At 44.1% G+C, this 23,082-nt stretch overlaps 2 protein-coding genes across 3 annotated transcripts; both read left to right on the top strand.

The window, feature by feature from the left end:
* Positions 1-3,179: 3,179 nt before the first annotated feature.
* LOC104666921 (cystatin-12) lies at positions 3,180-6,530 on the top strand. Its single transcript, XM_010369079.2, has 3 exons — positions 3,180-3,374; positions 5,320-5,430; positions 6,489-6,530. The coding sequence occupies exons 1-3, from the start codon at positions 3,180-3,182 to the stop codon at positions 6,528-6,530; spliced, it is 348 nt and encodes a 115-aa protein (XP_010367381.2).
* Positions 6,531-17,423: 10,893 nt separating this feature from the next.
* On the top strand, positions 17,424-22,345 carry CST8 (cystatin 8). Of its 2 annotated transcripts, none has more exons than XM_010369078.2 (4): positions 17,424-17,504; positions 17,846-18,219; positions 19,291-19,404; positions 22,159-22,345. In XM_010369078.2, exons 2-4 carry the CDS (start codon positions 17,989-17,991, stop codon positions 22,240-22,242), a joined length of 429 nt encoding a protein of 142 aa, XP_010367380.1. In that variant the 5' UTR covers positions 17,424-17,504; positions 17,846-17,988; the 3' UTR covers positions 22,243-22,345. The 2 variants fall into 2 exon arrangements, with proteins under 2 accessions (XP_010367380.1, XP_010367379.1); XM_010369077.2 differs by having other exon boundaries at positions 17,438-17,663; positions 22,159-22,340.
* Positions 22,346-23,082: the final 737 nt, after the last annotated feature.

Here is a 23,082-nt window from a genome sequence, read left to right as displayed (position 1 = left end):
GATGACAGCTCAGAGGATGACAGCTCCAGTCCCCATGTCCCCCATGCCCCATCTGGTGCATATGTTCCCCAGCTGGGACTCAGCCCGGCCTTCATGTCTGTCGGCACCACTCACTGCCCCTGGGAGAGGCACCGTGGTGACAGACACCCATCCTGATGAGCAAGCTTCTCTGCTGGGGTCTTGGTAGGGGAGCAGCCTTGGAGGGGCAGAGAAATGAGGGTCTGGGGGGAGGGGGGTACATGGATGGGCCAGAAAGGCAATGCAAAGCCCTCTGGAGGAGTCTTTCAGACCTGAAGTGCTCCTCTATCCTAGGTTTTGGGGACTTTGATTTGAATATTTCTTGGTAGGAAGTCTGCGTTTTTCCTGTCTGGCTCATTCCCATGAATTTGCCATAAGGGTTGATGGGACAGAATTTTCAGAAACAGCTCTGGGAAGCTCCATCTATCACGGTAAAAAGATGAGGCAGCTTTGGTCCTTTGATCCACCTGTGTGCAGGATTTGTAACATCCCCTCACAATTTGAGAGGACATATTTATATCACCAAGAATGTGTCTGTGTGGTCAACGAAACCAATCTATTGCTGACCCTTGGTTTTGAGTGCACTCAGGCTGCAAGGGGTGGAGCCCTTGTTGATGGACCTCATGCCCACTGTTCTAGACAAGCACAGTGGGTTCTGGTCAGCATTGCTCACTGACGGAAGCACCTTTACCTTCAATTCCCAGTTCACAAGGAAGGCCTGGTGTCCTGCTCTTTTTCAATTTAAAGTTATAATTTGAGGTCAGATGCAACTAAGTGCACCAGGCAGCATTCAGTGTTCATGCCGCACTCTTTAGCATTTGGGCTCAGATGCTGGGTTATTTGAAAGTTTCCTCCGATGATTCTCATGAGCCTCTAGTTGGGCACCTTGGTGAAAATAGGCATGACCAGTTCTGACTATGGCCTCTCTCTCTTCCGATTTTATGAAATTAGAAACATGGACTTTTGGGAACTAAAGGGCACAGTTTTGCTCAATTATTGAATTTACAACAGTTCTGTGGTGCCCACTCTTAACACAGCCTAAAAGTATATAAAGAAACACACTGCAGGGCTAGAAGAAAAACCAGCAGCCCCATCATCCTCATGGGAACGTTTCAGGGACCTCTCTTAAGAACTGCAGAACCCACCAAGTAAAACTCAGAAGAGGCTCAAGAAATTTAAGAGTTCACTAAACATATTTGATCTTTGTTATACAGAATATCACCCAACAACTGGAGAACATTCATTTTTTTCACCTGATAGAATATTTATCACAATTGAACATATTCTTAATGAATTTCAATCACATAGAATATGTTCTCTGTGAAATTTAGGTAGAAATTAAGGACAGAAATATTTGAAAATTCAGCTACACGCCTGTAAAGAACACATGGACTAAAGAAGTAATCCCAGTGCAGATTAGGCTGTACTTTTAAAATACTGGAACTGAAACCTGAGTAGCAAACTTATGGGATGCTGCTGATGCCATGCTCTGAGGGTTGCCTCCAGATCTGGAAATGCACATGCTAGAGAATGAACAGGATGCAACTGATGACCTCCCCTTCAATGTCAAGAATCAAAGAAATGTAAACTGAACTGGTGAAAAAGAAAGAAGAAAAAAAGAAGAAAATCATAGCAAAAAGGCATAGGTGAGTGAAAGAGAAAGCAAAGACTGACAGAAAGGATCAACAGTTAATTTTTTGAAGGTCTAATAAAATATCTAACCCTGGGTAAGGGAGAGCTGGAATTGGAGAAAGTGATCACAGCCCACACCAGCAGTGAGGAGGGGCCTCAGGACAGATCCTGCCAACCTCGGAAGACAACAATGAGACATTTTAATCAGCCTGCTGGCAGGAATGGCAAAGATGAGCAAGAACTGGGAGCTGTAGCTTCCCTGACAGGAGGACACATGGGGGTTCAGGCACACTTTGAGCATGATCAACCTGACAGGGCCACTGTGCTCCTCAGGCCCCCACTGTCGGCCACTTTCAGGTCAGTGCTGTGTGGAAGTGCACCTGAGCCTCTGTGTTTCCTCCCATTGAGAAGCTGCAAGAAGGTGGTCATAATTGTGTTCATCATTCTGGCCACATTCTCATCTCTTCCTGTGTCAGCCCCAGTCCTGCCCTTACTACCGGTCCCCAAGGCAGTGGCCCAAGCTCTGAGACATTTTTTGAGATCATCAATCTACATACCACATAGCCAAGGTAGGGTCAGTTGCTCCAGCACAGGCCCCCTTGTGCACGTTGGTGCATTCAGATGCGGTGCAGGCACCTCCATAACCTCCCAACCTGCTCATCCCCTGGCCCTGTTTACCTCCCAGAGGCTTCCCCAGGAGTCAGATAGAGCTCGGATCAGTTCCCCTCAGGACAGTCTGACACGGTGGCTCAGTGCGTGCCCAGGGGACTACAAAGAGGCAGCGCTGGGTGAGAACACATATTGGCCAGTGCTCCCAGGGCTTCTCCCAGCCCCTGGCCCCGTCTCATGTTCATGGTTGCCTTCCACACCCATCCTAGCAGGGCTCTAGCCTTGTATTTGGCTTCTTTCTGGCCCCTGTGCTGAGAGCAAGTATTGCAAGGCCACAGAGCAGGAGGGGGACGTGGCAAGTTGGTTAGCAGGTGCCAGAGAGGGTGGAGAGGATGATCCCAGCCCCCAAAGCTGGTCCCTCCCCACTGTACCCTCCCGAGGCTCCCTGAGGTCATGGACTGCAGCCAGGGTCACAGGCAGACATGGCTCTTCCCTTAACTGCTCAGGACTCAGTGCCCATTATTATTCCTAAGTGTTCCCATCACTCTGCCAGTCCTGCAATGCAGCCCCGTGAAGGCAAGGCAGGTGGGCTTGAGACCTCCTCCCCAGTCTTATCAGGGCTGGGCCAGGGCCAGAGGAGGTGGCCCTGAAAATGTGAGGGCTTGTGTGTAGCGTGCATGCCTGTGGGTCCAAGGCTATGTGACCTTCTGCTGGCCTTCAGTTTGGAGATAGTGGGAAGAACGCTGTGGAGGAGTGGAAAGAGGCACTGGACAGAAGTACTAGTCAAAGGGAGGCTCAGCAGCTCAGGGCCTCTGTTGGGCAGTGCTGCGGGGGGTCAGAGCTGGGAAAGGTGTCACCAGCGGTGGTGGCCACCTCCCCCTCCACTGAGTTGGCCTCCAGTGCCAACTCTGGAGACAGCCATGCAGTGGAAGCTGCCCCTGCTTGTGGGGCTCATCGTGCTGGGAACCCATGTCTGTAGCTGCAAATTTGTAGACATCGATAAGAACTTAAAGGATTTCGCCAGTGCTGTGGAGTATGCTGTGTTTCAATTCAATGAGGACCAGGAAGATGAGTTTGCCTACAAGTTTCTGCAGGTCCACCGGAGCCAGCGCAAGGTGAGCAGCTGCTGTCTCTCCCCATGAACCGTACATTCCCCGGTGCCAGGCCAGGGCTGGGTGGATCCTTGGTCTGCAGGAAAGAGCAATGGCATTCCAAATTCTGAATGCATATAATTTAAATATAAGGTATCATTAGGAGAGCTCCAGCTTTCTATTTTGCTTCCTTAGTGAGGGTAGCCCCTGCAAACAGGGCATGGGTGCAAGCGTGTTGCCTTGTGTTGGGCATGAGTGTGTGTGTTGATGTGTGTCAGGCCATAGATGTGAGTGTGTAGTTGGTGTGTTGGGGCATAAGAGTGTGTTTGTGTTGGTATATTGGGACATGAGTGTGTGTGTGACTATGCAGTTGGTGTTTGTTGGGCATGAGCATGTGAGCATGTTGGTGTCAGAGCATGGGTATCTGTGTTGGTGTGTGCTGAGGCATGAGTGTGTGTGTGTTGGGTTTTGGGGCATGAGTGTGTGTGTTGGTGTGTGCTGGGGCATGAGTGCGTGTGTGTTGGGGTATGAGTGTGTGTGAGTGTGTTGGTGTGTGTTGGGGCATGAGTGTGTGTGAGTGTGTTGTGTTTTGGGGCATGAGTGTGTGTGTGTGTTGGGGCAGGAGTGCATGTATGTTGAGTGTTGGGACATGAGTGTGTGTGTTGTTGGTGAGTGTTGGGGCATGAGTGTGTGTGTTGGGGCATGACTGGGAGTGAGTTGGTGTATATTAGGGTATGAATGTGTGTGTTGATGTGTTGGAGCATGAGTGTGTGAGTGTGTAGGTCATGTGTGTTGGGGCATGAGTGTGTGTGAGTGTGTTGATGTGTTGGAGCATGAGTGTGTGAGTGTGTAGGTCATGTGTGTTGGGGCATGAGTGTGTGTGAGTGTGTTGATGTGTTGGAGCATGTGTGCGTGTGTAGAGGCATGAGTGGGTATCATTGTCACCTGCATGGATTGCTATCCCCAAGGGATGTCTGCTTTCTAGACAACTTTCAGGAGAGATGTGAGTTCCAGCCTGGGAAGATTTCCTGGTTGGATTTGATTTCTTTCTCTCTGGGTGCTTCCTGAGTTTTATGAACCTCTATTTACAGAAATGACCATAACTTTTAATAACTTTTTATAGCACCCTAATAAACATACTGAAAAACAACCTTAATATTTATTTCAATTAATATTCTCAAGTACTTTTGTGCGGTCTTTACTCACATAAAGGACACAACAGTGCAGCCCCCAGGACTCCCCACCCCAGGTTACCATCTAGATCTATCTCCCAAGGGATAGTGCCATTCTGTTTACACTGCCTGCACTGCTGTGTAGGATTCAATCTTGTGATGGTCCACACCCTGTGTATTCATTGTCCTGTCAATATGACTGCCAGGTATTAGACATCAAGAAGAGTACTACAGGAAAGACTCTAGTGCAGGCTTTAAGTATAGTGAATGGATATCTGTTTTTGTAAAAAAAAAAAAAAAAAAAAAAAAAAAATGGAGAATTAAGAGAAAAATTTGATCAAGCCTGTAATCCCAGCACTTTGGGAGGCCGAGACGGGCAGATCATGAGGTCAGGAGATCGAGACCATCCTGGCTAACACGGTGAAACCCTGTCTCTACTAAAAAAATACAAAAATCTAGCCGGGCGAGGTGGCGGGCGCCTGTAGTCCCAGCTACTCCGGAGGCTGAGGCAGGAGAATGGCGTGAACCCGGGAGGCGGAGCTTGCAGTGAGCTGAGATCCGGCCACTGCACTCCAGCCCGGGCGACAGAACGAGACTCCGTCTCAAACAAAAAAAAAAAAAAAAAAAAAAAAAAAAAAAAAGAGAAAAATTTGAAACAAGAAACTTGAAATAAAAAATAAGAGAAGAAAGATTGCACAGGATATGTATATCTTTATTCACATGAATATTAACATTCACCTCTTCTGGCAACTTTTCTATTTGATTCTGTTTTTCTCATTCCAATTTCTTCTTGACAGAGATTGACGTTCATATATTTAATGGACTTGGAGATGGGGCGTACAGTTTGTAAGAAACATGATGAAGACATTGACAATTGCCCATTGCAAGAAGGCACAGAAGAGAAAATGGTTTGAGAATAAAATGAACCCAAATCATGAATCTCTCAGGAATAAAAAATAATGTCAAGGCAGGCCTTTGGGGGGAGGCTTAGGAAAGGCATCTGGGGTGATCCTAGGGCAGAATGAGGGTCCCTGGCCCTCTCCCACCTGGTGTCAGGGCTCCCTTAGTGAAGGCAGAAGGCAGGCATTTATTTGACAGACAGAGCTTGGCCCTCAATGTCAGGGAGAGCCCTCAGCCCACAGCCCAGCTGGCTGGACACAGGTACCTGCAGATTCCGCAAGGCCTATGTCTCTGGATGGAGCCCTCACTTTGGGTGCCAGCCCTGTACCTTCCTGAGACCCTCAAGATCCAGGCAGACAGTGTTCTCCCTGTGGCCCTCACTCTTCTTTTACTCATGTTCTTGGGGACTGGAGGACTGTCTAGTTTCTCTCGTCACCCAACCTGTCCCTCTAGTTCCTGTGTGGTAAGAATGTGTCCTGGTCAGTCTGAGTTCTGACACCATCCTTCTATGACCCACACGTGATTGATGGGATCCTGGAGCTTGAGGGTGCCCTGAATCAGCGTTACAGGATCAGTGGGGCTGATCTCACCCTCCAACCCCCAGCCTCATGGGCAGCCTCCCTTTGGGGTGGGTTTACAGCTGCTGTTCAGTTGGTGGGTGACTGGCAGGGCCATTCCTTTAGTAAGCCCATGGTTTCCCCCAGAGCACACAGGGTGGAGGCAGCTTATCCACCCTCATGTGCTCTTTGGAGGCTGTGAGTGGACATGATGTTTCAGGGGTCAGATGATGACTCAACCAGGCATCCCTTCGGAAATCCTCAGGCTCAGGTGGGAGGATTAAACCACCTGTGCCCGTTGTCCTGGTAGAGCCTTAGGCATTTCAAGCCCTGTTCCTGGGTGACTGCTTTTGCTTTTTATTGACTTATTTTTGTATTTTTAAATATATTTTGACCCCCTATTGCATGCTAGATGCTCTCAATGCTTACGTTTTCTAATTTGAGTCTTACAATTTTTTTTTCAGGTGCGCTGCACTTTTATAGTGGATGTTCGACCTTGGTTTTCCCAGTTCAGCCTCCTGAAAAGCACCTGTGTGGAGAGAAGGTGGTGACAGAGTCCATGGTTTTTTGCAGCAGAAGTCCGCTCTTCCTCCAAAGTGTGACAATCTGTAGTCCTAGATCTGTGCTGCCTGGCAGAATTAAAGGCATTTCAAAGCACTTCCTGAGTCCCTGAGCAGTTTTCTCTCTCCTATACTGTTTATAAGCCATTGATAAGCAATGGTGAATTTATTATCATCATTATTACTTTGGTTGCAGGTGTAGAGTGTTAAATAAATCAAACTCCTTGGTTGATTTGAGGCAGTTACTGTAGGGTTCCCACCAGTTGGTTTGTGTGCTCATCCATCCGTCCATTAATTCTTCTATTCCCTTTCTCCCTCCCTCCCTCCCTCCCTCCCTCCCTCCCTCCCTCCCTCCCTCCCTCCCTCCCTCCCTTCCGTCCTTCCTTCTTTCCTTCCTTCCTTCTCCAGTTTCTCTATGCTCTTATCCATCTACTCAAAGGAATGCAGAACATTTTGTTAGCCACATGTGTCCCCTCTGTTTCCATCTCAGGGACAGGCTCACAGTGTGTGGCCCTTCAGCAGAGGGGTCAGGCCCAGACCCAGGGGTCAGAGGAGGTCACTGAAGCTGATAGGAAGCTCTACCCTCTGCAGACACCGAGGGCTGCATGAATCACAACTCAGAAGATGGCAGCTCCAGTCTGCATGTCCCCACCTGATCCTGATACCTGTGTTACCCGTCTGGGACCCAGCCAGGGCTTCATAGCTGTCAGCATCACTCACTGCCCCTGGGAGAAGCACTGTGGTGACAGACACCCATCCTGATGAGCACGCCTCTCTGCTGGGGTCTTGGTGGGGGATCAACCTTGGAGGGGCAGAGAGATGAGGGGATCGTGTGGTGGGCGGACATGCGTTGGACAAAGAGACAGTGCAACAGTTTCTGGAGGAGTCTTTCCGAACAGAAAGGCTAGGAAGTCTTTACTCCTCCATCCTTCGTTTGGGGGGTGATTTGAATATTTCTTGGTAAGAAGTCTGCCTTTTTCCTGGCTGGCTCATTTGCATGAATTTGCCATAAGGGCTTATGGGACAGAATTTTCAGAAACAGCTTTGGGTAGCTCCATCTGTCATGGCAAAAAGATGGGGCAGCTTTGGTCCTTTAACCAATTTCTGTGCAGGATTTGTGTGCAACATGCTTCCACAATTTGATAGGGCATATTTATATTACCAAAGGTGTGTCTGCATGGTTAGCAAAACCAATCTGTTGCTGGCCCTTGGCTTTGAGAGCACTCAGGCGGGGAGGGGTGGAGCCCTTGTTTATGGACCCCAGGCCTACTGTTCCGGACAAGCACAACCACACCCTCCCTGAGCTCCGGTCAGCATTGTTCACTGATGGATGCACCTTTACCTTCAATTCCAAGTTTACAAGGAAGGCCTGGCATCCTGCTCTTTTTCACAATATGCCAGTTGTTTTCTCCCTTGATCCACAAAAAATCCCACTGGTTTCATTTTATATTTCTCTTAGGGATCAAGCATCACCACTATTTCTAGAGCAACAGAAAATTTGGGCCTAAATCGGAAATACATGAAGTCCTCAGGTGTTCAGTGCTTGGGGCCATGGCTGTGAAGTGGTTCTTTAAGGTACTCCAGTATTTTAGAAATCGTGTTTACTGCAGTTTAGTATTTTGTCCATGGTCTGTATTCTTTAGTTCCGGCTCTCACAGAAATTAAAAACATGGCCCCATTGCAGATTTCACTGAGTTGGTGGTGTCCAGTAGTCATGAGCTAAGTAAGCAGCTTTGATAGGGTTAGTAAATTTTGTGCCTGCCACTCTTGTTAGTTATATCATGACCTCAAATTAGTAGAGTTTTGAATAATGTGTCAATATCCAAGATCAGCCAGAAGAATCCACGAGTCTGTCTTGTGTCCTGGAGAAATCTCTCTGGATTTGGCTCAGTCATTAAGTGGCCTGAATAAGTAGGAAGTAAAAATTTATTTGAAAGTTATAGTACACAAAATTGACACATATTTCTAAATTCTAGATCTCTGTCAAACCCTGAATGTTTTCTACATCTTATTGGGTGGCATGTTTTGAAGCAGCAGGGCTCTTTGGAATGCATTTGCTGAGACCCCTCCTAAAATTAGGACTTAATTGAAACCTCAGCATTGGAGTGAGGGAGTCTGAAGAGAAAGACAGGAGAGCTATGGCCCCACACACCTGACACTGTAAAATACGGTCACTGAAATCATCTCCTTTAACCCTCACCACAGCCCCCTCCCCATCTTCATATTAGGGCACCGAGCTACTCTTGTGGTTAATTACTGGGATTTTCTGAAATTGAACTCAGGGCCAAACGAGTTCACTACCCATATCACCAACTGCCCTTCTAACTCTTGAGTTTCCAACCACACGGATCCACAGGCATTCAGCAAAGAACAAATCAAAGGCTTAGGAACACTTGCAACTGCCACTTATCTCCTTTTTCTGATGTTTCCCAAATGTTATTTTTTTCAAAACAAAATCACCCACTACAAATCTGCTATCATTTATTTCCTTTCTCCTGTCAGCCCAGGAATGCAATCAGCGGATCAAAGTAACAAATCTATCTGTCATGAAGAACAGCTTGTCTGGTCTCCAGTCATGCTATACTCATCTTTTGCCCCATCTGCACTCTGAGCTCCACAGACCCTGAATGGCCTCCTCCCATTCCTCTTCCAGCCTCCTGGCAGCACCCCACTTGAAGAGTTCTGCTGCTTTTTAAATGATGATACCCATTATCTCTGTAATGGTCTATATTTTACACAGACATGTCCCAGGCTTACATCCTGTGAGTTGCTAGAAAAATCTAAAATGCCGTCTAAATCATACATAACCTCAAATTAGTTCTATATTTTAAAATGTATTTTAAAATATAAAATATATTTTATATTTTCTATATTTTAAAAATACAGTCTGTAATTGATTGGAAATGCGAAAAAAGGCTGGTCTTTCAAAACAGATTTTGAGAAACACAGGACGTTCTATTGGCTATGAGGTTTATCTTCACACTGATTTTCTGTTCTACATATTAATTCAGACATGGCCAATGTCTTTGTCTACACTGTCATGTATCTATTGACTTCTTATGTCTTCTGTGGATCAGAAATCCTTAATTTTATAATTTTTAATGTGGGGCGTGGCATTTTATACTAAACATTTTTAGAGTACTCTTCAAGTCTTTTCCTCTCTGCTTATTTTTTGTCTTCTTGACCTAAAAATTTTTGGCTTCAGAACTATCAAATAAAATGTTGGTCACTTATCTTTTTTTCTCTGCAGTTCTCTTATTTTTTGCTAGATATTTGTTAGACTACAATGATGATATATAAATGTTTTGATGACTGTATTTTCTTGTCCTATTTTTTCCTTTGTTTATTTTTGTTCCTGTATTAGTTTTCTATGCTATATAACAAATAACCACAACATTAGAAGATTATTTATTATTTGAGTTTCTCAGTTTCTGTGGGTCAGACTTATCTGGGTCCTGTGATCAGAGTCTCATAATGCTGAAATCAAGTTGTCAGTCAAGACTGTGGACTCGTCTGAGGCTTGGGGTCCTCCTCTAAGCTCATATGAGTTTATTTTAGGATTCTCAATTCTATTCCATTGATCTCTCTATATAACCTTATGTTGGTACCATACCATTTTGATGACTGTAGCTTTATAGTAAGTTTTGAGTCTGGAAAGTATGAGTCCTCCAACTTTGTTCTTTTTCAAGATTGTTTTTCATAGTCTGGGTTTCCTGCATTTTCTTGGGTGGATGGGTCCATGGAGTTCCCCAATCTGTCATCCTGAAAGTAGAACTCTTCTCTAGATTCTCCTTTAAGGACTCACTGGTTAGGTAAGGTCCATGCAGGGAAATATGCCTTTATATTTTCTCAGAGCAACGGATTGGAGACTTTAATTACATCTATGAAATAGTGTCACCTTTGCCGTATAACCTAACCTAATCCCAGCAATGATATTCCATTATATTTCTATGTCCCACCCACAATCAAGGGGAGGAGATTATACAGAGAGTGTATCCCTGAGGGGATATCTTGGTTCTTTCTTTTTTTTTTTTTTTAAGATTTCTATCTACCACCGTTTCTTATTACTTTATTTTTTGCTTTCAGTTCTGTTTTGCCATAGATTAAGATTGATAGTCTAATTTTTTTTGGTTCAAATTTGTCCAAACATTTTTCCAACATTTTTTGAAAAAACATTTTGGGCATCTTTTTGTTTTGATAGTCTTTTATAGACACTATGCTGTGGGTCTTTTTCAAAAATCCAATCTGTGAGTCTCAATATTTTATTTACTGAGGTATTTTTATTACTGTTATACTAGATATCTTCTCTGTTATTTTCAAGCCTTTCTGTTTACTGTATTTTCTCATTTTGTGTTTGTACACCCTCCTACTGATGTGCCTTTGGATGGATAAGCTGAAGTTCCTTCTGCTTATTCGACTCTGTTTCTGTTCCTGTGGTTACTGCTCACTTAGCTTCAGGACCATTTTCATGCTCATTTCCCCTGTGGCCTCCAGTTTCTGTCAAGATGGTGAACTAGCACAGGCTGCTGGCTTCTTTCTGAAATCAATGTTAGAGAGACTACAGAAACGAGAAGGAAACTTAAATTCTAGTGACCATCAAAGAATAACAAAACAAAATCTATGTGAGACTCCTGAGTGACTAGAGGCTACAGATTGGCTCTTGTTTTGAAGCAATTTTTCACCATCGAAACTGGCAGCAAATTCTAAGACTGCAGGTACCAGGGCCCCAGGAAAGAACAGGACAGTGCAAGATTCCTTTCAGTAACAGGAGTTGATGACAACCATTGGGGTCAAAAGTCTATTTTCAGGGAGTTTCATGGCCCATCCCAAATCTCCTGGTATGGTGGTATGAACGGTTGAGACTATTCGAATGTTGAGGAGGGGTAAATATATTTTGCATGTAGAGCTTGTAAGTGTGATTGAGGATCTTGGAATGGGGAGATTATCCTGGATTATCTGGGCAGTTCCAATGTAACACACAGGTCCTAATAAGAGGGAAGCAGGAGTGTCAGAATCAGAGTCAGAGATAGAGATGTGATGGCAGAAGCAGCAGAGAGTGAGAGAGGGAGAGCAAGCGAGAGAGGTTTGAATATACTCCACACCTGGCTTTGAACATAGAGGAAGGGACTGTGTTAGTCCAGGTTCTCCAGAGATAGAGAATCAATAGCATATTTATATATTTATTGAGGGCTCTGGCTCACACAATTATAGAGGCTGAGAAATTCCATGACCAACCACCTGCAAGCTGGTGAAGCAGAAATGCTGGTGGTGTAATTCAGACCGAGTCCGAAAACCTTCTTTCTGAAATTACTGCTAGAGACACTACAGAAGTTGATGGTGGTGTCTGAGCCTGAAGGCCTAAGAACCAAGAGCTCTGATATTTGACGACAAGAGAAGATGATGCTCCAGCCCAAACAGGGAGAATGCATTTGCCCTTCCTTCACCTTTCTGGTTTATTCTGGCTCTTAACGGATTGAAAGATGCCCATCCACACTGGTGAGGGCAGATCTTTTTTTGCTCTGTCACCCATTCAAATTCTAATGTCTTGCAGAAATGTCCTTATAGACATACCCTCACAGAAATAATGTTTTACCAGCTATCTGGACATTCCTCAGCCCGGTCAAATTGGCATATAATGTTAACCATCAGAGACCAGGAGCTGAGAAATGTAGTCAGCCTCCAGAAACTGGAGGGGCAAGGAAATGCACTTTCCTTTAGAGCTTCCAAAAGAAATACAGCCCTGCCCACACCTTGATTTTAACCCAGTGAAAGCCAGTTTGGACTTCTGACCTGCAGAACTGTGAGATCATACATTTGTGCTCTTTGAAGCCACCAGATTTGTGGTAAGTTGTTACAGCAGCCACAGGAAATGAATGCAAGTGGATTCCAATTTTGGAAGACTGTCAAAATTGCTTTATTAAAAGCATTTTTTAAAGTTATTCTTTTTTATTTTTAATTTTTTAAACTTCATTTTATTTTGGAGGGTACATGTAAAAGTTTGTTATATAGGTAAACTTGTGTCACGGGAGTTTGTTGTACAGATTATTTAATCATCCATACATTAAGCCCAGTGCCCAATAGTTATCTTTTCTGGTTCTCTCCTTCCTCTCACCCTCTACCCTCAAGTAGGCCCCAGTGTCTGTTGTTCCCTTCTTTGTCTTTGTAAGTTCTTATCATTTAGCTTCCACTTATAAGTGGGAACATGCAGTATTTGGTTTTCTGTTTCTATGTTTGTTTGCTAAGAATAATAGCCTTCAGTTCCATCCATGTTCCCACAAAAGACATAATCTTGTTTTGTATTTTTTATGGCTGCATAGTATTCCATGGTGTATATGTACCACATTTTCTTTATCTAATCTGTCATTGATAGGCATTTAGGTTGAGACCATGTTTTTACCACTCTGTAGAGTGCTGCAATGAACATTTGCATGCATGTGTCTTTATGATAGAATTATTTATATTACTTTGAGTATATACCCAGTAATGGGGTAACTGAGTCAAATGGTAATTCTGCTTTTAGCTCCTTGAGTAATCATCATATGCTTTCCACTGTGGTTAAACTAATTTACACTCCTACCAACCCTGTATAAATGTTGCCTTTTCTCCACAACCTCGCCAGCATAGGTTATTTCTTGACTTTTTAGGAGTAGCCATTCTAACTGGTGTGAGATGGTGTCTCATTGTAGTTTTGATTGGCATTTCTCTAGTGATTAGTGATATTGACCTTTTTTTCATATGCTTGTTGGTCACATGTATGCCATCTTTTGAAAAGTGTCTGTTCATGTCCTTTGCCCACTTTTTTAATGGGGTCATTTGTTTTTCTCTTGTAAATTTAAACAAAGTTCTTTATAGATTCTGGATATTAGATCTTTGTCAGATGCATAGTTTGCATATATTTTCTCCCATTCTGTAGGTTGTCTGTTTACTCTGTTGATAGTTTATTTTTACTGTGCAGAAGCTTTTTAGTTTAATCAGTACAATTTGTCAATTTCTGGCTTGTTGCAATTGCTTTTGGCATCTTCACCATGAAATCTTTGCCAAAGCCTATGTCCAGATGGTATTTTCTGGGTTATCTTCCAGGGTTTCTATAGTTGTAGGTTTTACACTTAAGTCCTTAATGCATCTTGAATTCTTTTGTGTAAATGGTGGAAGGAAGGAGTACAGCTTCAATTTTCTGCATATAGCTAGCCAGTTATAGCACCATTTATTGAATAGGAAGCTCTTCCTCCATTGCTTGTTTTTGTCAACTTTATCAAAGATCAGATGGTGGTAGGTGTATGGCTTTATTTCTGGACTCTCTATTCTTCTCAATTGGTCTATGTGCCTGTTTTCGTACCAGTAACATGCTGTTTTAGTTACTGTAGCCTTGTAATATGCTTTGAAGTCAGGTAACTTGATTCCTCCAGGTTTGTTCTTCCCACTTAGCATTGCCTTGACTATTTGAGCTGAATTTTGGTTTCATATAAGTTTTAAAATTGTTTTTCTAATTCTGTGAAGAATGGCATTGGTAATTCGAGAGGAATAACCCTGGATCTGTAAAGTGCTTTGGGCAGTATGACCGTTTTAATGATATTAATTCTTCCTATCCATGAGCACGGAATATTTTTCCATATGGTTGTGTCATCTCTGATTTTTTTGAGCAGCGTTTTGTAATTCTTGTTGTAAAGATCTTTCACCTTTCTGGTTAGCTGTATTCCTAGATATTTTATTCTTTTTGTGGCAATTGTGAATGGGATTGCCTTTCTGATTTGACTCTTGGTTTGGCTGTTGTTGTTGTATAGGAATGCCAGTGATTTTTGTAAGTTGATTTTGTGTCCTGAAACTTTGCTGTAGTTGTTAATTAGCTGAAGGAGCTTTTGGGCCAAGGCTATGGGGTTTTCTGCCTTTTGCAGTGGCAAGTTTAAACCTCGAGGACACTATCCTAGGTGAAATAAGTGAGATGCAGAAAGACAAGTACTGCATGATCTCCCTCATATGTGGACTCTAATAAAAAGTCGAATTCATAGAAAGAGAACAGAATGGTGATTACCAAGGGTTTAGGGGTGAGGAGAGAGGGAGATATTGGTCAACTGGTACAAACATTCAACTGTAAGAGGAACGAGTTCTGGAGACCTCATGTGCAGCATGGTGACTATAGTTAATAATAATGTATTGTATACTTGAAGTTCACTGAGGGAGTAGATCGCAGGTGTTCTCACCATAAAAAAAAAAAAGGTAACTATATGAGGAGATGAATATGTTAATTAGCTTGATTGTGGTAATCATTTTGCTATCTGTCTATTTCAGCATCACATGTGCACCCTATAAATAACTTTTTATTTGTTAATTATACTTCAATAAAGCTGGAAACAAACAAAAACCCTGCAACTACTGCTCCCCAAAAGACCATAGACATCTCAAAATGAAAGAAAACTAAAAAATGGAAATATTTGAAGAAATTATAGAGATACATTTCCTAAAATTAGAGGAAGACAAAAGACCTCAGGTATAAAGATTTGGTATCAATAAGCTCTGCTACATAAGAAACAGCCTCAAAACTGATAGCATGCAGCGGTGAGGATTTACCCTCCTTGAAAAGTGTGCAAAGCAACAGGAGCAGCTCTCTGAATATGTTCAGAGAAAGCCCAAATCAAAAATTTCTAAGCAATATCCACATGATGGTGTGTGTGTGCATGTGTGTGTGCATGTGAGTGTGCATTCTTGTGAAAGCCAGAGGAGCATGAAAGTGTTAGGGGTATATTATTTGGATCTTTTACCTAGTTATCAACCACCACTACATACTTCTCCAAAGTCTAAAACCTAGAAATACTGCTTTGCTTCAGTGAATGTGTGTGTATCAGTCAGCTGTTGGCCCAGAAGTGCTGCATAACAAACCACCCCTACCCTGTAGCTAACCACAGTGAGCCTTCATTTTCAGGCACATAGGTCTACAGGCTGACTGCCCCTTGTCTGGTCCAGGAGGCTTGGCTTTACTTCAGGGTGTCACAGCTGGTCTCACCAAGGGGAAGTCTGCTCTACATGCATCCTGGGGCCCAGATCAGGTGCTCCTAGACTCAGTGAGTCTCTATGAAAACATGGTTAACCCTGACCAATAATACAAATAGTACAAATCAAATCAATGGAACATAATCGTCTATCCCATGAAGAAAGGCTTGACTGAAGGCAAAGATATGAAGAAGCAGGGATTGTCACAGGTCAATACTTCTCTAATCAAACTGGGATCTGAATATTAGCAGCATTTGGATCACATGGGGAGCTAGTTAGAAATGCAGAATCTAGGCCTTGCCTCAGACCCACAAACTCAGCACCTGCCTTTTAACAGGAGTCCCGGGTGGTTCATGTGCACATTAATATCAGGAAGTTGCAGATCCACTACACCGATTTTCAAACTTGGCTGCAGATTGGAACCCCTGGGGAACTTTAAAAACAGCTGGCTTCCTGGACCCTGTTCCAGAGATTCCGATTTTATCAGTGAGGTATGCCCTGGTGTTTTAAATCTTCATCAGTACCTTTAACACACAGCAGGATTCGAAAATCATGAATACGTAATTAGGAAGTGATGAACATTTTGGCAATAAATAATACATTTAAATTTGCCTGAAACTTTGTATCAATTTTCCATCTAATCTTTTATTACACAAAAGTACTTGTGTAACATCATGAAGATATTAGAAAGGGATTGTTTGCTGCAATAGTGTTTGTAACAGCTGAAAATGAGAAACATCTGAATAATCCACTCATAGGGAAAAAGTTTAAATACAGCATAATGCATTTGCACTCTGCAATGCTTTGCCACTTGCCTGACAGATTCCTGCCTATATGTATTTTCTGTATGTTGCCCTGGCTCATAGAACCCATTGATCTTTGAAGCCTAGGAAGAATGCTCGTCTCTCTGCCTCACCAGGAACTTTCTGGACACTGATTTGGGATTTTCACAGAAAAGCAGAAGCTATGAGAGCTTAACAGGTGCATGCCCCCCTCCTCCCACTAAGGGCCAGGCCTGGGCATCAGAGTGGGCCATGTGACCCTCACCCTGGCAGGACAGGGCAGGGGGGTACTGTTGGCCCAAATCAAGGGAGTTCAGAGGCCAGGCATTCAGGAAGCCGGACCCATTGGCACAGGTGAGCAGAAGACGCCAGAGGGGCCCTGTATTAGTCAGGGTTCTTTTAAAGTGACAGAATGAATAGGATATACATATATATATGTATATACATGCATATATGTGTATATATAGTTAATACTTAATAAACTCCCCTTTTTATATATATATATAAACAATATATGTATAAAATATATATATATATATAAGAGAGTTTATTAACTATTAACTTACATGCTCACAAGGCCCCACTATAGGCTGTCTGCCAAACTGAGGAGCAAGGGGAGCCAGTCCGAGTCCCAAAACTGAAGAACTTGAAGTCTGATGTTCGAGGGCAGGAAGTATGTAGCATGGGAGATAGATGTAGACTGGGAGGCTAGACCCGTCATCTCTCCTTTTCACGTTTTTCTGCCTGTTTTATGTTCGCTGGCAGCTGATTAGATTGTGCCCACCAGATTAAGGGTGGGTCTGCCTTTCCCAGCCCACTGACTCAAATTGTTAATCTCTTTTGGAAACACCCTCACAGACACACCCAGGATCAATACTTTGTGTCCTTCAATCAAATCAAGTTGACACACAGTATTAACCATTGCAGGCCCCCGACTCTGAGGGCAGAGCAGGAGGCATTTGCCCGCTCTCTGTGCCCCTGTGAGAGCTGTTTAGACCAAAGGCCTGAGGCTGGCAAGTGGGAAGTGTCCTCACTGGGACAGGACACAGGTGCTGAATTACATCACAAAGCGTAACCTCCCTGCAGGGCGTGGACTCAGAAGGGCAAGAGAGACTGGAGACCAGGACCCACAGAGATCCTTGACTGGGCCACACGCATGAACTAAGAGTGCCAAAGACCCAGGAGAACCACAGGTCAGGTCGTCACCCAACCCCACAGGGAGTAAGAGGGAGCTGCAGGCAGAGCAGGCTGAAAGTCCACCAATGGCTGAGACCACAAGGCCTCTGAGGCAGCCACAGTTTTCATGATCACACCACACAGGACGGAGAAGCAGATAACAAGAGTAACGTGCGCAGGGGTAGGCATAGACGCATCGGGGCTTAAGGGGAAAGGAGCTCTCCCTAGACACACAGATTGCTCTCAGGATAAAGAGGGGAGGCTGGTAGAGAAACCCCTTAACTGGCATTCTTGGGTGGGTTTCCTTAGAGAAAGAGAGGGCTAACCCCAAGAGTGACGCTAACGGCCCTGTCTTGAATACAGCTGGGCTGACGCTAACAGGAGGCAGTGTGTGGCTCGAAGATTCTTGAATCCAAAGCAGCAGCCGTGGCCACCCCATCCTGCCCACAGCTCCAGCCCTGAAAGGACGAGGAGGAGACTTGACTGTGCCTCTTGCCCAAGGGACCATGCCCAGGTGCCGGTGGCTCTCCCTGCTCCTCCTCACCATTCCCCTGGCCCTGGTGGCCAGGAAAGACTCAAACAAGAATGAGACGGCGGTGTTGAGGAAATTAAAACCCGTCAATGCCTCAAATGCCAACGTGAAGCAGTGTCTGTGGTTTGCCATGCAAGAATACAACAAAGAGAGCGAGGACAAGTATGTCTTCCTGGTGGTCAAGACACTGCAAGCCCAGCTGCAGGTAAATGTGTCTCTCCATATAGGTGGACATTTTCATGTGGCGGCACAGTTGAAGTCAGACTGAAAGAGTGGCCATATGAGAAAAATATCCATATGCAAAAATCCTAAATATGTGAATGCTTAACAGCGTAGATGCTTCCACAGCATCAATAAGGCAGTGCCACACACAGAGTGCCATCCACGAATGCTTGGGCTATTGTTCTAAGTCCTTTGCATAGACTAACTCATTTAAACCCCAAACTTCTAATCAAATGTTCGTGTATTTGCTAAGGTTGGGAGACAAATAGAGCGCTAGCCATGAGAAAAGATCTGATAAAGAAAGGTGAGTCCAGGTGAACCCGGACCCAACTAGCAGAGACACTCCTTCATCTCTTGCTGTAATCCTTTAATGCCAGATGCAAACAGATTTAAGTGGGCATCACAAGTAGCCTTGATTGCATTCAGTCACTAATGAATTCAACAAATAGTAATGTCCTGCTATAAACCTACTGCTGTTCTGCTCACTAAAGACTCAGCAGAGAACAAGACAGGCAAACTCATGTCTGCATGGGTCCTTATGGACTGTGTGTTGAGCTGGTGGGAAGGGCTTTGGGTGGGGAAACCCTAGAGGGTGGGAGGTTTCACTGGAATCTGGGGGACTGGGGCCTAATGTGGCTGAAGGGGCTGTCCCTGGTTGGGCCTGTGTGAACCTGAGCATCTCAGGCCCAGGAGAGCTGATGGTTCTGGAGAGCCCACCTTTCTACTCTCAGTCCTCACTGAGCATGCAGCATGCCCTGGGCTTGGGGACAGGAAATGGAATGAGAAGGCCTTGCCTTCAAGGAGGTGACAATCTGCAGAGGAGTCTTTACCCAACTGTCTGGCTCCAGGAGGCTATGGAGTGCTGACTGGTCTTGGTGTGCACAGGGCTCCAAGCAGTGGGTATCTTAGCCTTCCGCTAAAGCTCTGTCGTGGGGTGAGGGAGGAAGGAAAGTGGAAAGGACGAGAGTGAGAGTAATTTTTTTTTTTTTTTTTTGCCAAAACTTTTTTAAAAATACAACTTTTTTAATACAATTGCATAACTGCTAACCAACAGGTCACAAATCGTCTGGAATACCTTATTGATGTAGAAATTGCCCGCAGCGATTGCAGAAAGCCTTTCAGCACTAATGAAATCTGTGCCATTCAAGAAAACTCCAAGCTGAAAAAGGTAGGTGATGAATCACCTGTCCATGACGGCCTGGGCAGCTCTGAGCCCAAGAGAGAAAGCTGAGGCATGCAGACCTTCTCTTTGAGGTCTGGGTGGCTCCCAGTGTTTAGCCCCAGATAGCCAGCCCTGTGGCCTTTAGAGCAGAGGATCCAGGGCCACAGAATGTGGTGGAACCCTCTGAGCTTCTTTCTCATCCTTCATCCTGCAGAAAGGATGTTGTCAAGACCACTCTTATCTCAAGGGCTCCATTGACTTCTGATCTTCTGATGTAGGCACACCGGACAACAATCACCAAAAGCCTGTCCTCTCGGGTCCAGACCAGCCACCCGCTATTGCTGGGCCCACAGTCACTCATCCTTGTACAGGCACAAAAGGAACTTCATTCATTCACTCATCCACTCATAGAAACTTACTGAGCACCAGGTGCTGCGTGCTTTGTACCAGGTCTATTCTGAGTGCTGAAGATTAAGCAATGACTAAGCCAGATGGTGGCTCCACCCTCCTGGATTTACAGCTGATTTTTGCTGGGGTCAGCCCAGGTTTCCAGGAAGGCTGGGGCAAACCCAAAGACTCCCAACAAAAGGAGGACTTGGCCCAGGGGCTTTTGGCTTCAAGCCTGTATCTTTTTATCTTAGAGCAGCTCACATGCCAGTACTCGGTCCCAGACTGATGAAGGCCTGAGCATTCTGCAGGTTTGCCCAACAGGTGCATCACTGCCCCTGTCTTTACATTAGTGGTTCTCCAATGTGAGCAGGCGTCACAATCACTTGGAGATATTGACAAACCCTGATGACTGGGTTCCACCTGCAGAGTTTCCAATTCAGTAGGTCAGGAAATGGGGTCTGAGAATTTGCATTCTTAATGAGTTCCCAAGTGGTGCTGCTGCTGCTGCTGCTGCTGCTGGCCTTAGGATCATTTTGAGAACCACTGCTTTAAGCACTACCATGGCACAGGAAATTGCAAGTACGTTTATGAACTGCTCTGTCACTACGTTTGATGAAATCTGCCTCTGTATGCTCAAATGAAACAAACCCTATCATTTCCAGCTCACAGTATGTCTGTCAGGACAAACATTTCAGCAGTGAGCTTGTCTGAATGCCATCTGATCTTTTAAGCTTGTTTTATCTTTTACTGGTAGTAGGAGTATGGTTGTTTTAAATTTATATTTTCTCCTGGGCTTTTAGGGATTGTAGGAAAGTTTTTGCTTTTGGCAGTTTGTAGGAAATATTAAACTGCATTAAAGAAAATTTTTTCCCAAGGAGCCCACTTGTGTCTAAGATTTCCATGATATGTCTCAGGTTTTAAACACACACGTTTAAGCAGACATTTGTCAATAATAAAAACTTTCTCTTTTTCCAAGCAGATGCTTTTGGTTTCCCAAATTTGATGTAATCTGCCTATAAAGTCATCTTGATCCAATACTTTTTATTGCAGATTTTCAATACTCAGCAGGGACTAAACTTTCTTCTTTCTGACTTTGTCTGCCTCTTAACTCCTGGAAGTGCCCCAGTGATTTCAGTCTATTTGACATGGCCTTTGCAGTTTGTCCAGGACCACCATCTCTCTGCCTCCCCATCTATCGACGCATCCATCCACTCATTCATTAATCTGTCACATACACATAGGTTATTTTATTTGTCATTTTAATGATATTTTGAAATAAAAGCAGAGTTCTTTGGAAGAAAAGATATGTTATGCCCTAAAATTTTATAAATTGCTCTTGACTTGTTATTAGAACAAAAGGGATTTAAAAATTTTATTTTAGATTCAGGGGTACACACGCAGGTTTGTTATAAGTAAATTCGTGTCACAGGGGTTTCATGTACAGATTATTTCATCACCCAGGCAGTAAGCAGAGTTCCCAATATGGTATTTTTTTCTTATCCTCTCCGTCCCCTGCCTTCTATTCTCCAGGAGGCCCCAGTGTCTGTAATTCCCTCTTTATGTCTATGTGTTCTCATTGTTTAGCTCCCACTTATAAGTGTGAACATGTGGTATTTGGTTTTCTGTTTCTGCATTAGTTTGCTTAGGATAACAGTCCGCAGCTCCATTCATATTACTGCAAAGGACATGATCTCATTCTTTTTTATGGCTGTGTAGTATTCCATGGTATATATGTACCACACTGTTTTTTAAATCCGTTTCACCATTGACAGGCATTTAGGCTGACTTGATGTCTTTGCTATTGTGAATAGTGCTGCAATGAACATACATGTGCATGTGTCTTCATGGTAGAATAATTTATATTCCTTTGGGCAGGATTCCTGGGTTGAATGGTAATTCTGTTTTTAGTTTTTTGAGGAATCACCTCACTGCTTTTCACAATGGGTGCACTAATTTACACTCACACCAGCAGTGTACAAGCATTCCCTTTTGTCCACAACCTGGCCAACATTAAAATGGATTATTTAATCAATAAAATAACGTACTTTAGCTAAGAATTAGAATTGTTTTATTTACATTGCATTAAAGAGAATTAAAATAATGTCAAGTTTATATCTGAACTTGCACCACAATATTAGGATTATTAACATTTCTTGTCTTCCTGTGGTTAAAATAGAACAGAGATCCCTCTGGGAAACTGCTGATGGCTATGAAGTCTGCAGCTTCCAACTCTGCAGATTCCTGGGAGCATCGCTCGAGGGTGGTGACCCATCTCTCAGCACATTCCTAAACTGACATCTAACAACAGGACAATGGGTTTTCTGTTTTTTTCGGCACTCTACCGATTTTTATTGTTGTCTTCTTTTTCAGAAATTAAGCTGCAGCTTTTTGGTAGGAGCACTTCCCTGGAATGGCGAATTTACTGTGATGGAGAAAAAGTGTGAAGATGACTAATGGTGTTTTGGGGCATCCGTCCAACCTCCGCGACTACTGATGCATGAAAATAAAACAATGGCAGGTGGGAGGCTGTTCCCAATGTGCTTTCTTCATGCGTGCCTCTCTGCTTGGTGTTCTGTCTTTTAGTTTCATAGTATGTGGGGACAGAAGATGGGCATGTCCAGCTCCTCTTTCCTGGCACCGAACACAGCCATACCCCTTTGGTCAGCTTGATAGTAGACCCATCACCAAGTACAAAGGATAGGGTGAGGCCTGATTCCATTCCCTACAGCATATCAGAGGAGGAACCCCTTTTGCTTGGGTAACAATCCCTTATAGAGGTCTGCACTCAGTGGGCGCCAACTCAGCAGGTTCCATCTGGATGCTTCCTTTGGCCTGAGGCTCTTCCTGTCTAAGAGTCCTGAATGGACAGGTCATTTGGGCTGGGGGACCCCTGTGGCAGAACTAGTAACCCTCCCCTGTGGGATCTCTATAAATTGGGGGATTTGTGTATCTTCCTATATGTGTTAGTCTGTTCTCACACTGCTGATAGACATACCTGATACTGGGTAATTTATAAAGATAAGAGGCTTAATTGACTCAGTTCCACATGGTTAAGGAAGCCTCATAATCATGGCAGAAGGTGAATGAGGAGCCAAGTCATGTCTTACATGGTGGCAGGCAGAGGGCTTGTGTAGGGAAACTCCCGTTTATAAAATCATCAGATGTTGTGTGATTTATTCACTACCACAGAAACAGTATGGAGGAAACCACCCCCATGATTCAATTATCTCCAGCTAGCCCTATGCTTGACACGTGGGGATTATTACAATTCAAAGTGAGATTTCAAACCATATC

The sequence above is a fragment of the Rhinopithecus roxellana genome, chromosome 13, assembly GCF_007565055.1.
Source record: "Rhinopithecus roxellana isolate Shanxi Qingling chromosome 13, ASM756505v1, whole genome shotgun sequence".
Taxonomy (NCBI): domain Eukaryota; kingdom Metazoa; phylum Chordata; class Mammalia; order Primates; family Cercopithecidae; genus Rhinopithecus; species Rhinopithecus roxellana.
The sequence above is the reverse complement of the archived record's forward strand: the minus strand, read 5'-3'. Positions and strand labels throughout refer to the sequence as shown.

Excerpts from the sequence above, each read along its gene's own strand:
- LOC104666921 (XM_010369079.2), top strand. The coding sequence starts at position 3,180 with ATGCAGTGGAAGCTGCCCCTGCTTGTGGGGCTCATCGTGCTGGGAACC. Across the intron at positions 3,375-5,319 it reads TCCACCGGAGCCAGCGCAAG|AGATTGACGTTCATATATTT; the intron begins GTGAGCAGCTGC and ends TCTTCTTGACAG. Across the intron at positions 5,431-6,488 it reads AAGGCACAGAAGAGAAAATG|TTCAGCCTCCTGAAAAGCAC; the intron begins GTTTGAGAATAA and ends TGGTTTTCCCAG.
- CST8 (XM_010369078.2), top strand. The coding sequence starts at position 17,989 with ATGCCCAGGTGCCGGTGGCTCTCCCTGCTCCTCCTCACCATTCCCCTG. Across the intron at positions 18,220-19,290 it reads CACTGCAAGCCCAGCTGCAG|GTCACAAATCGTCTGGAATA; the intron begins GTAAATGTGTCT and ends GCTAACCAACAG. Across the intron at positions 19,405-22,158 it reads AAAACTCCAAGCTGAAAAAG|AAATTAAGCTGCAGCTTTTT; the intron begins GTAGGTGATGAA and ends CTTCTTTTTCAG.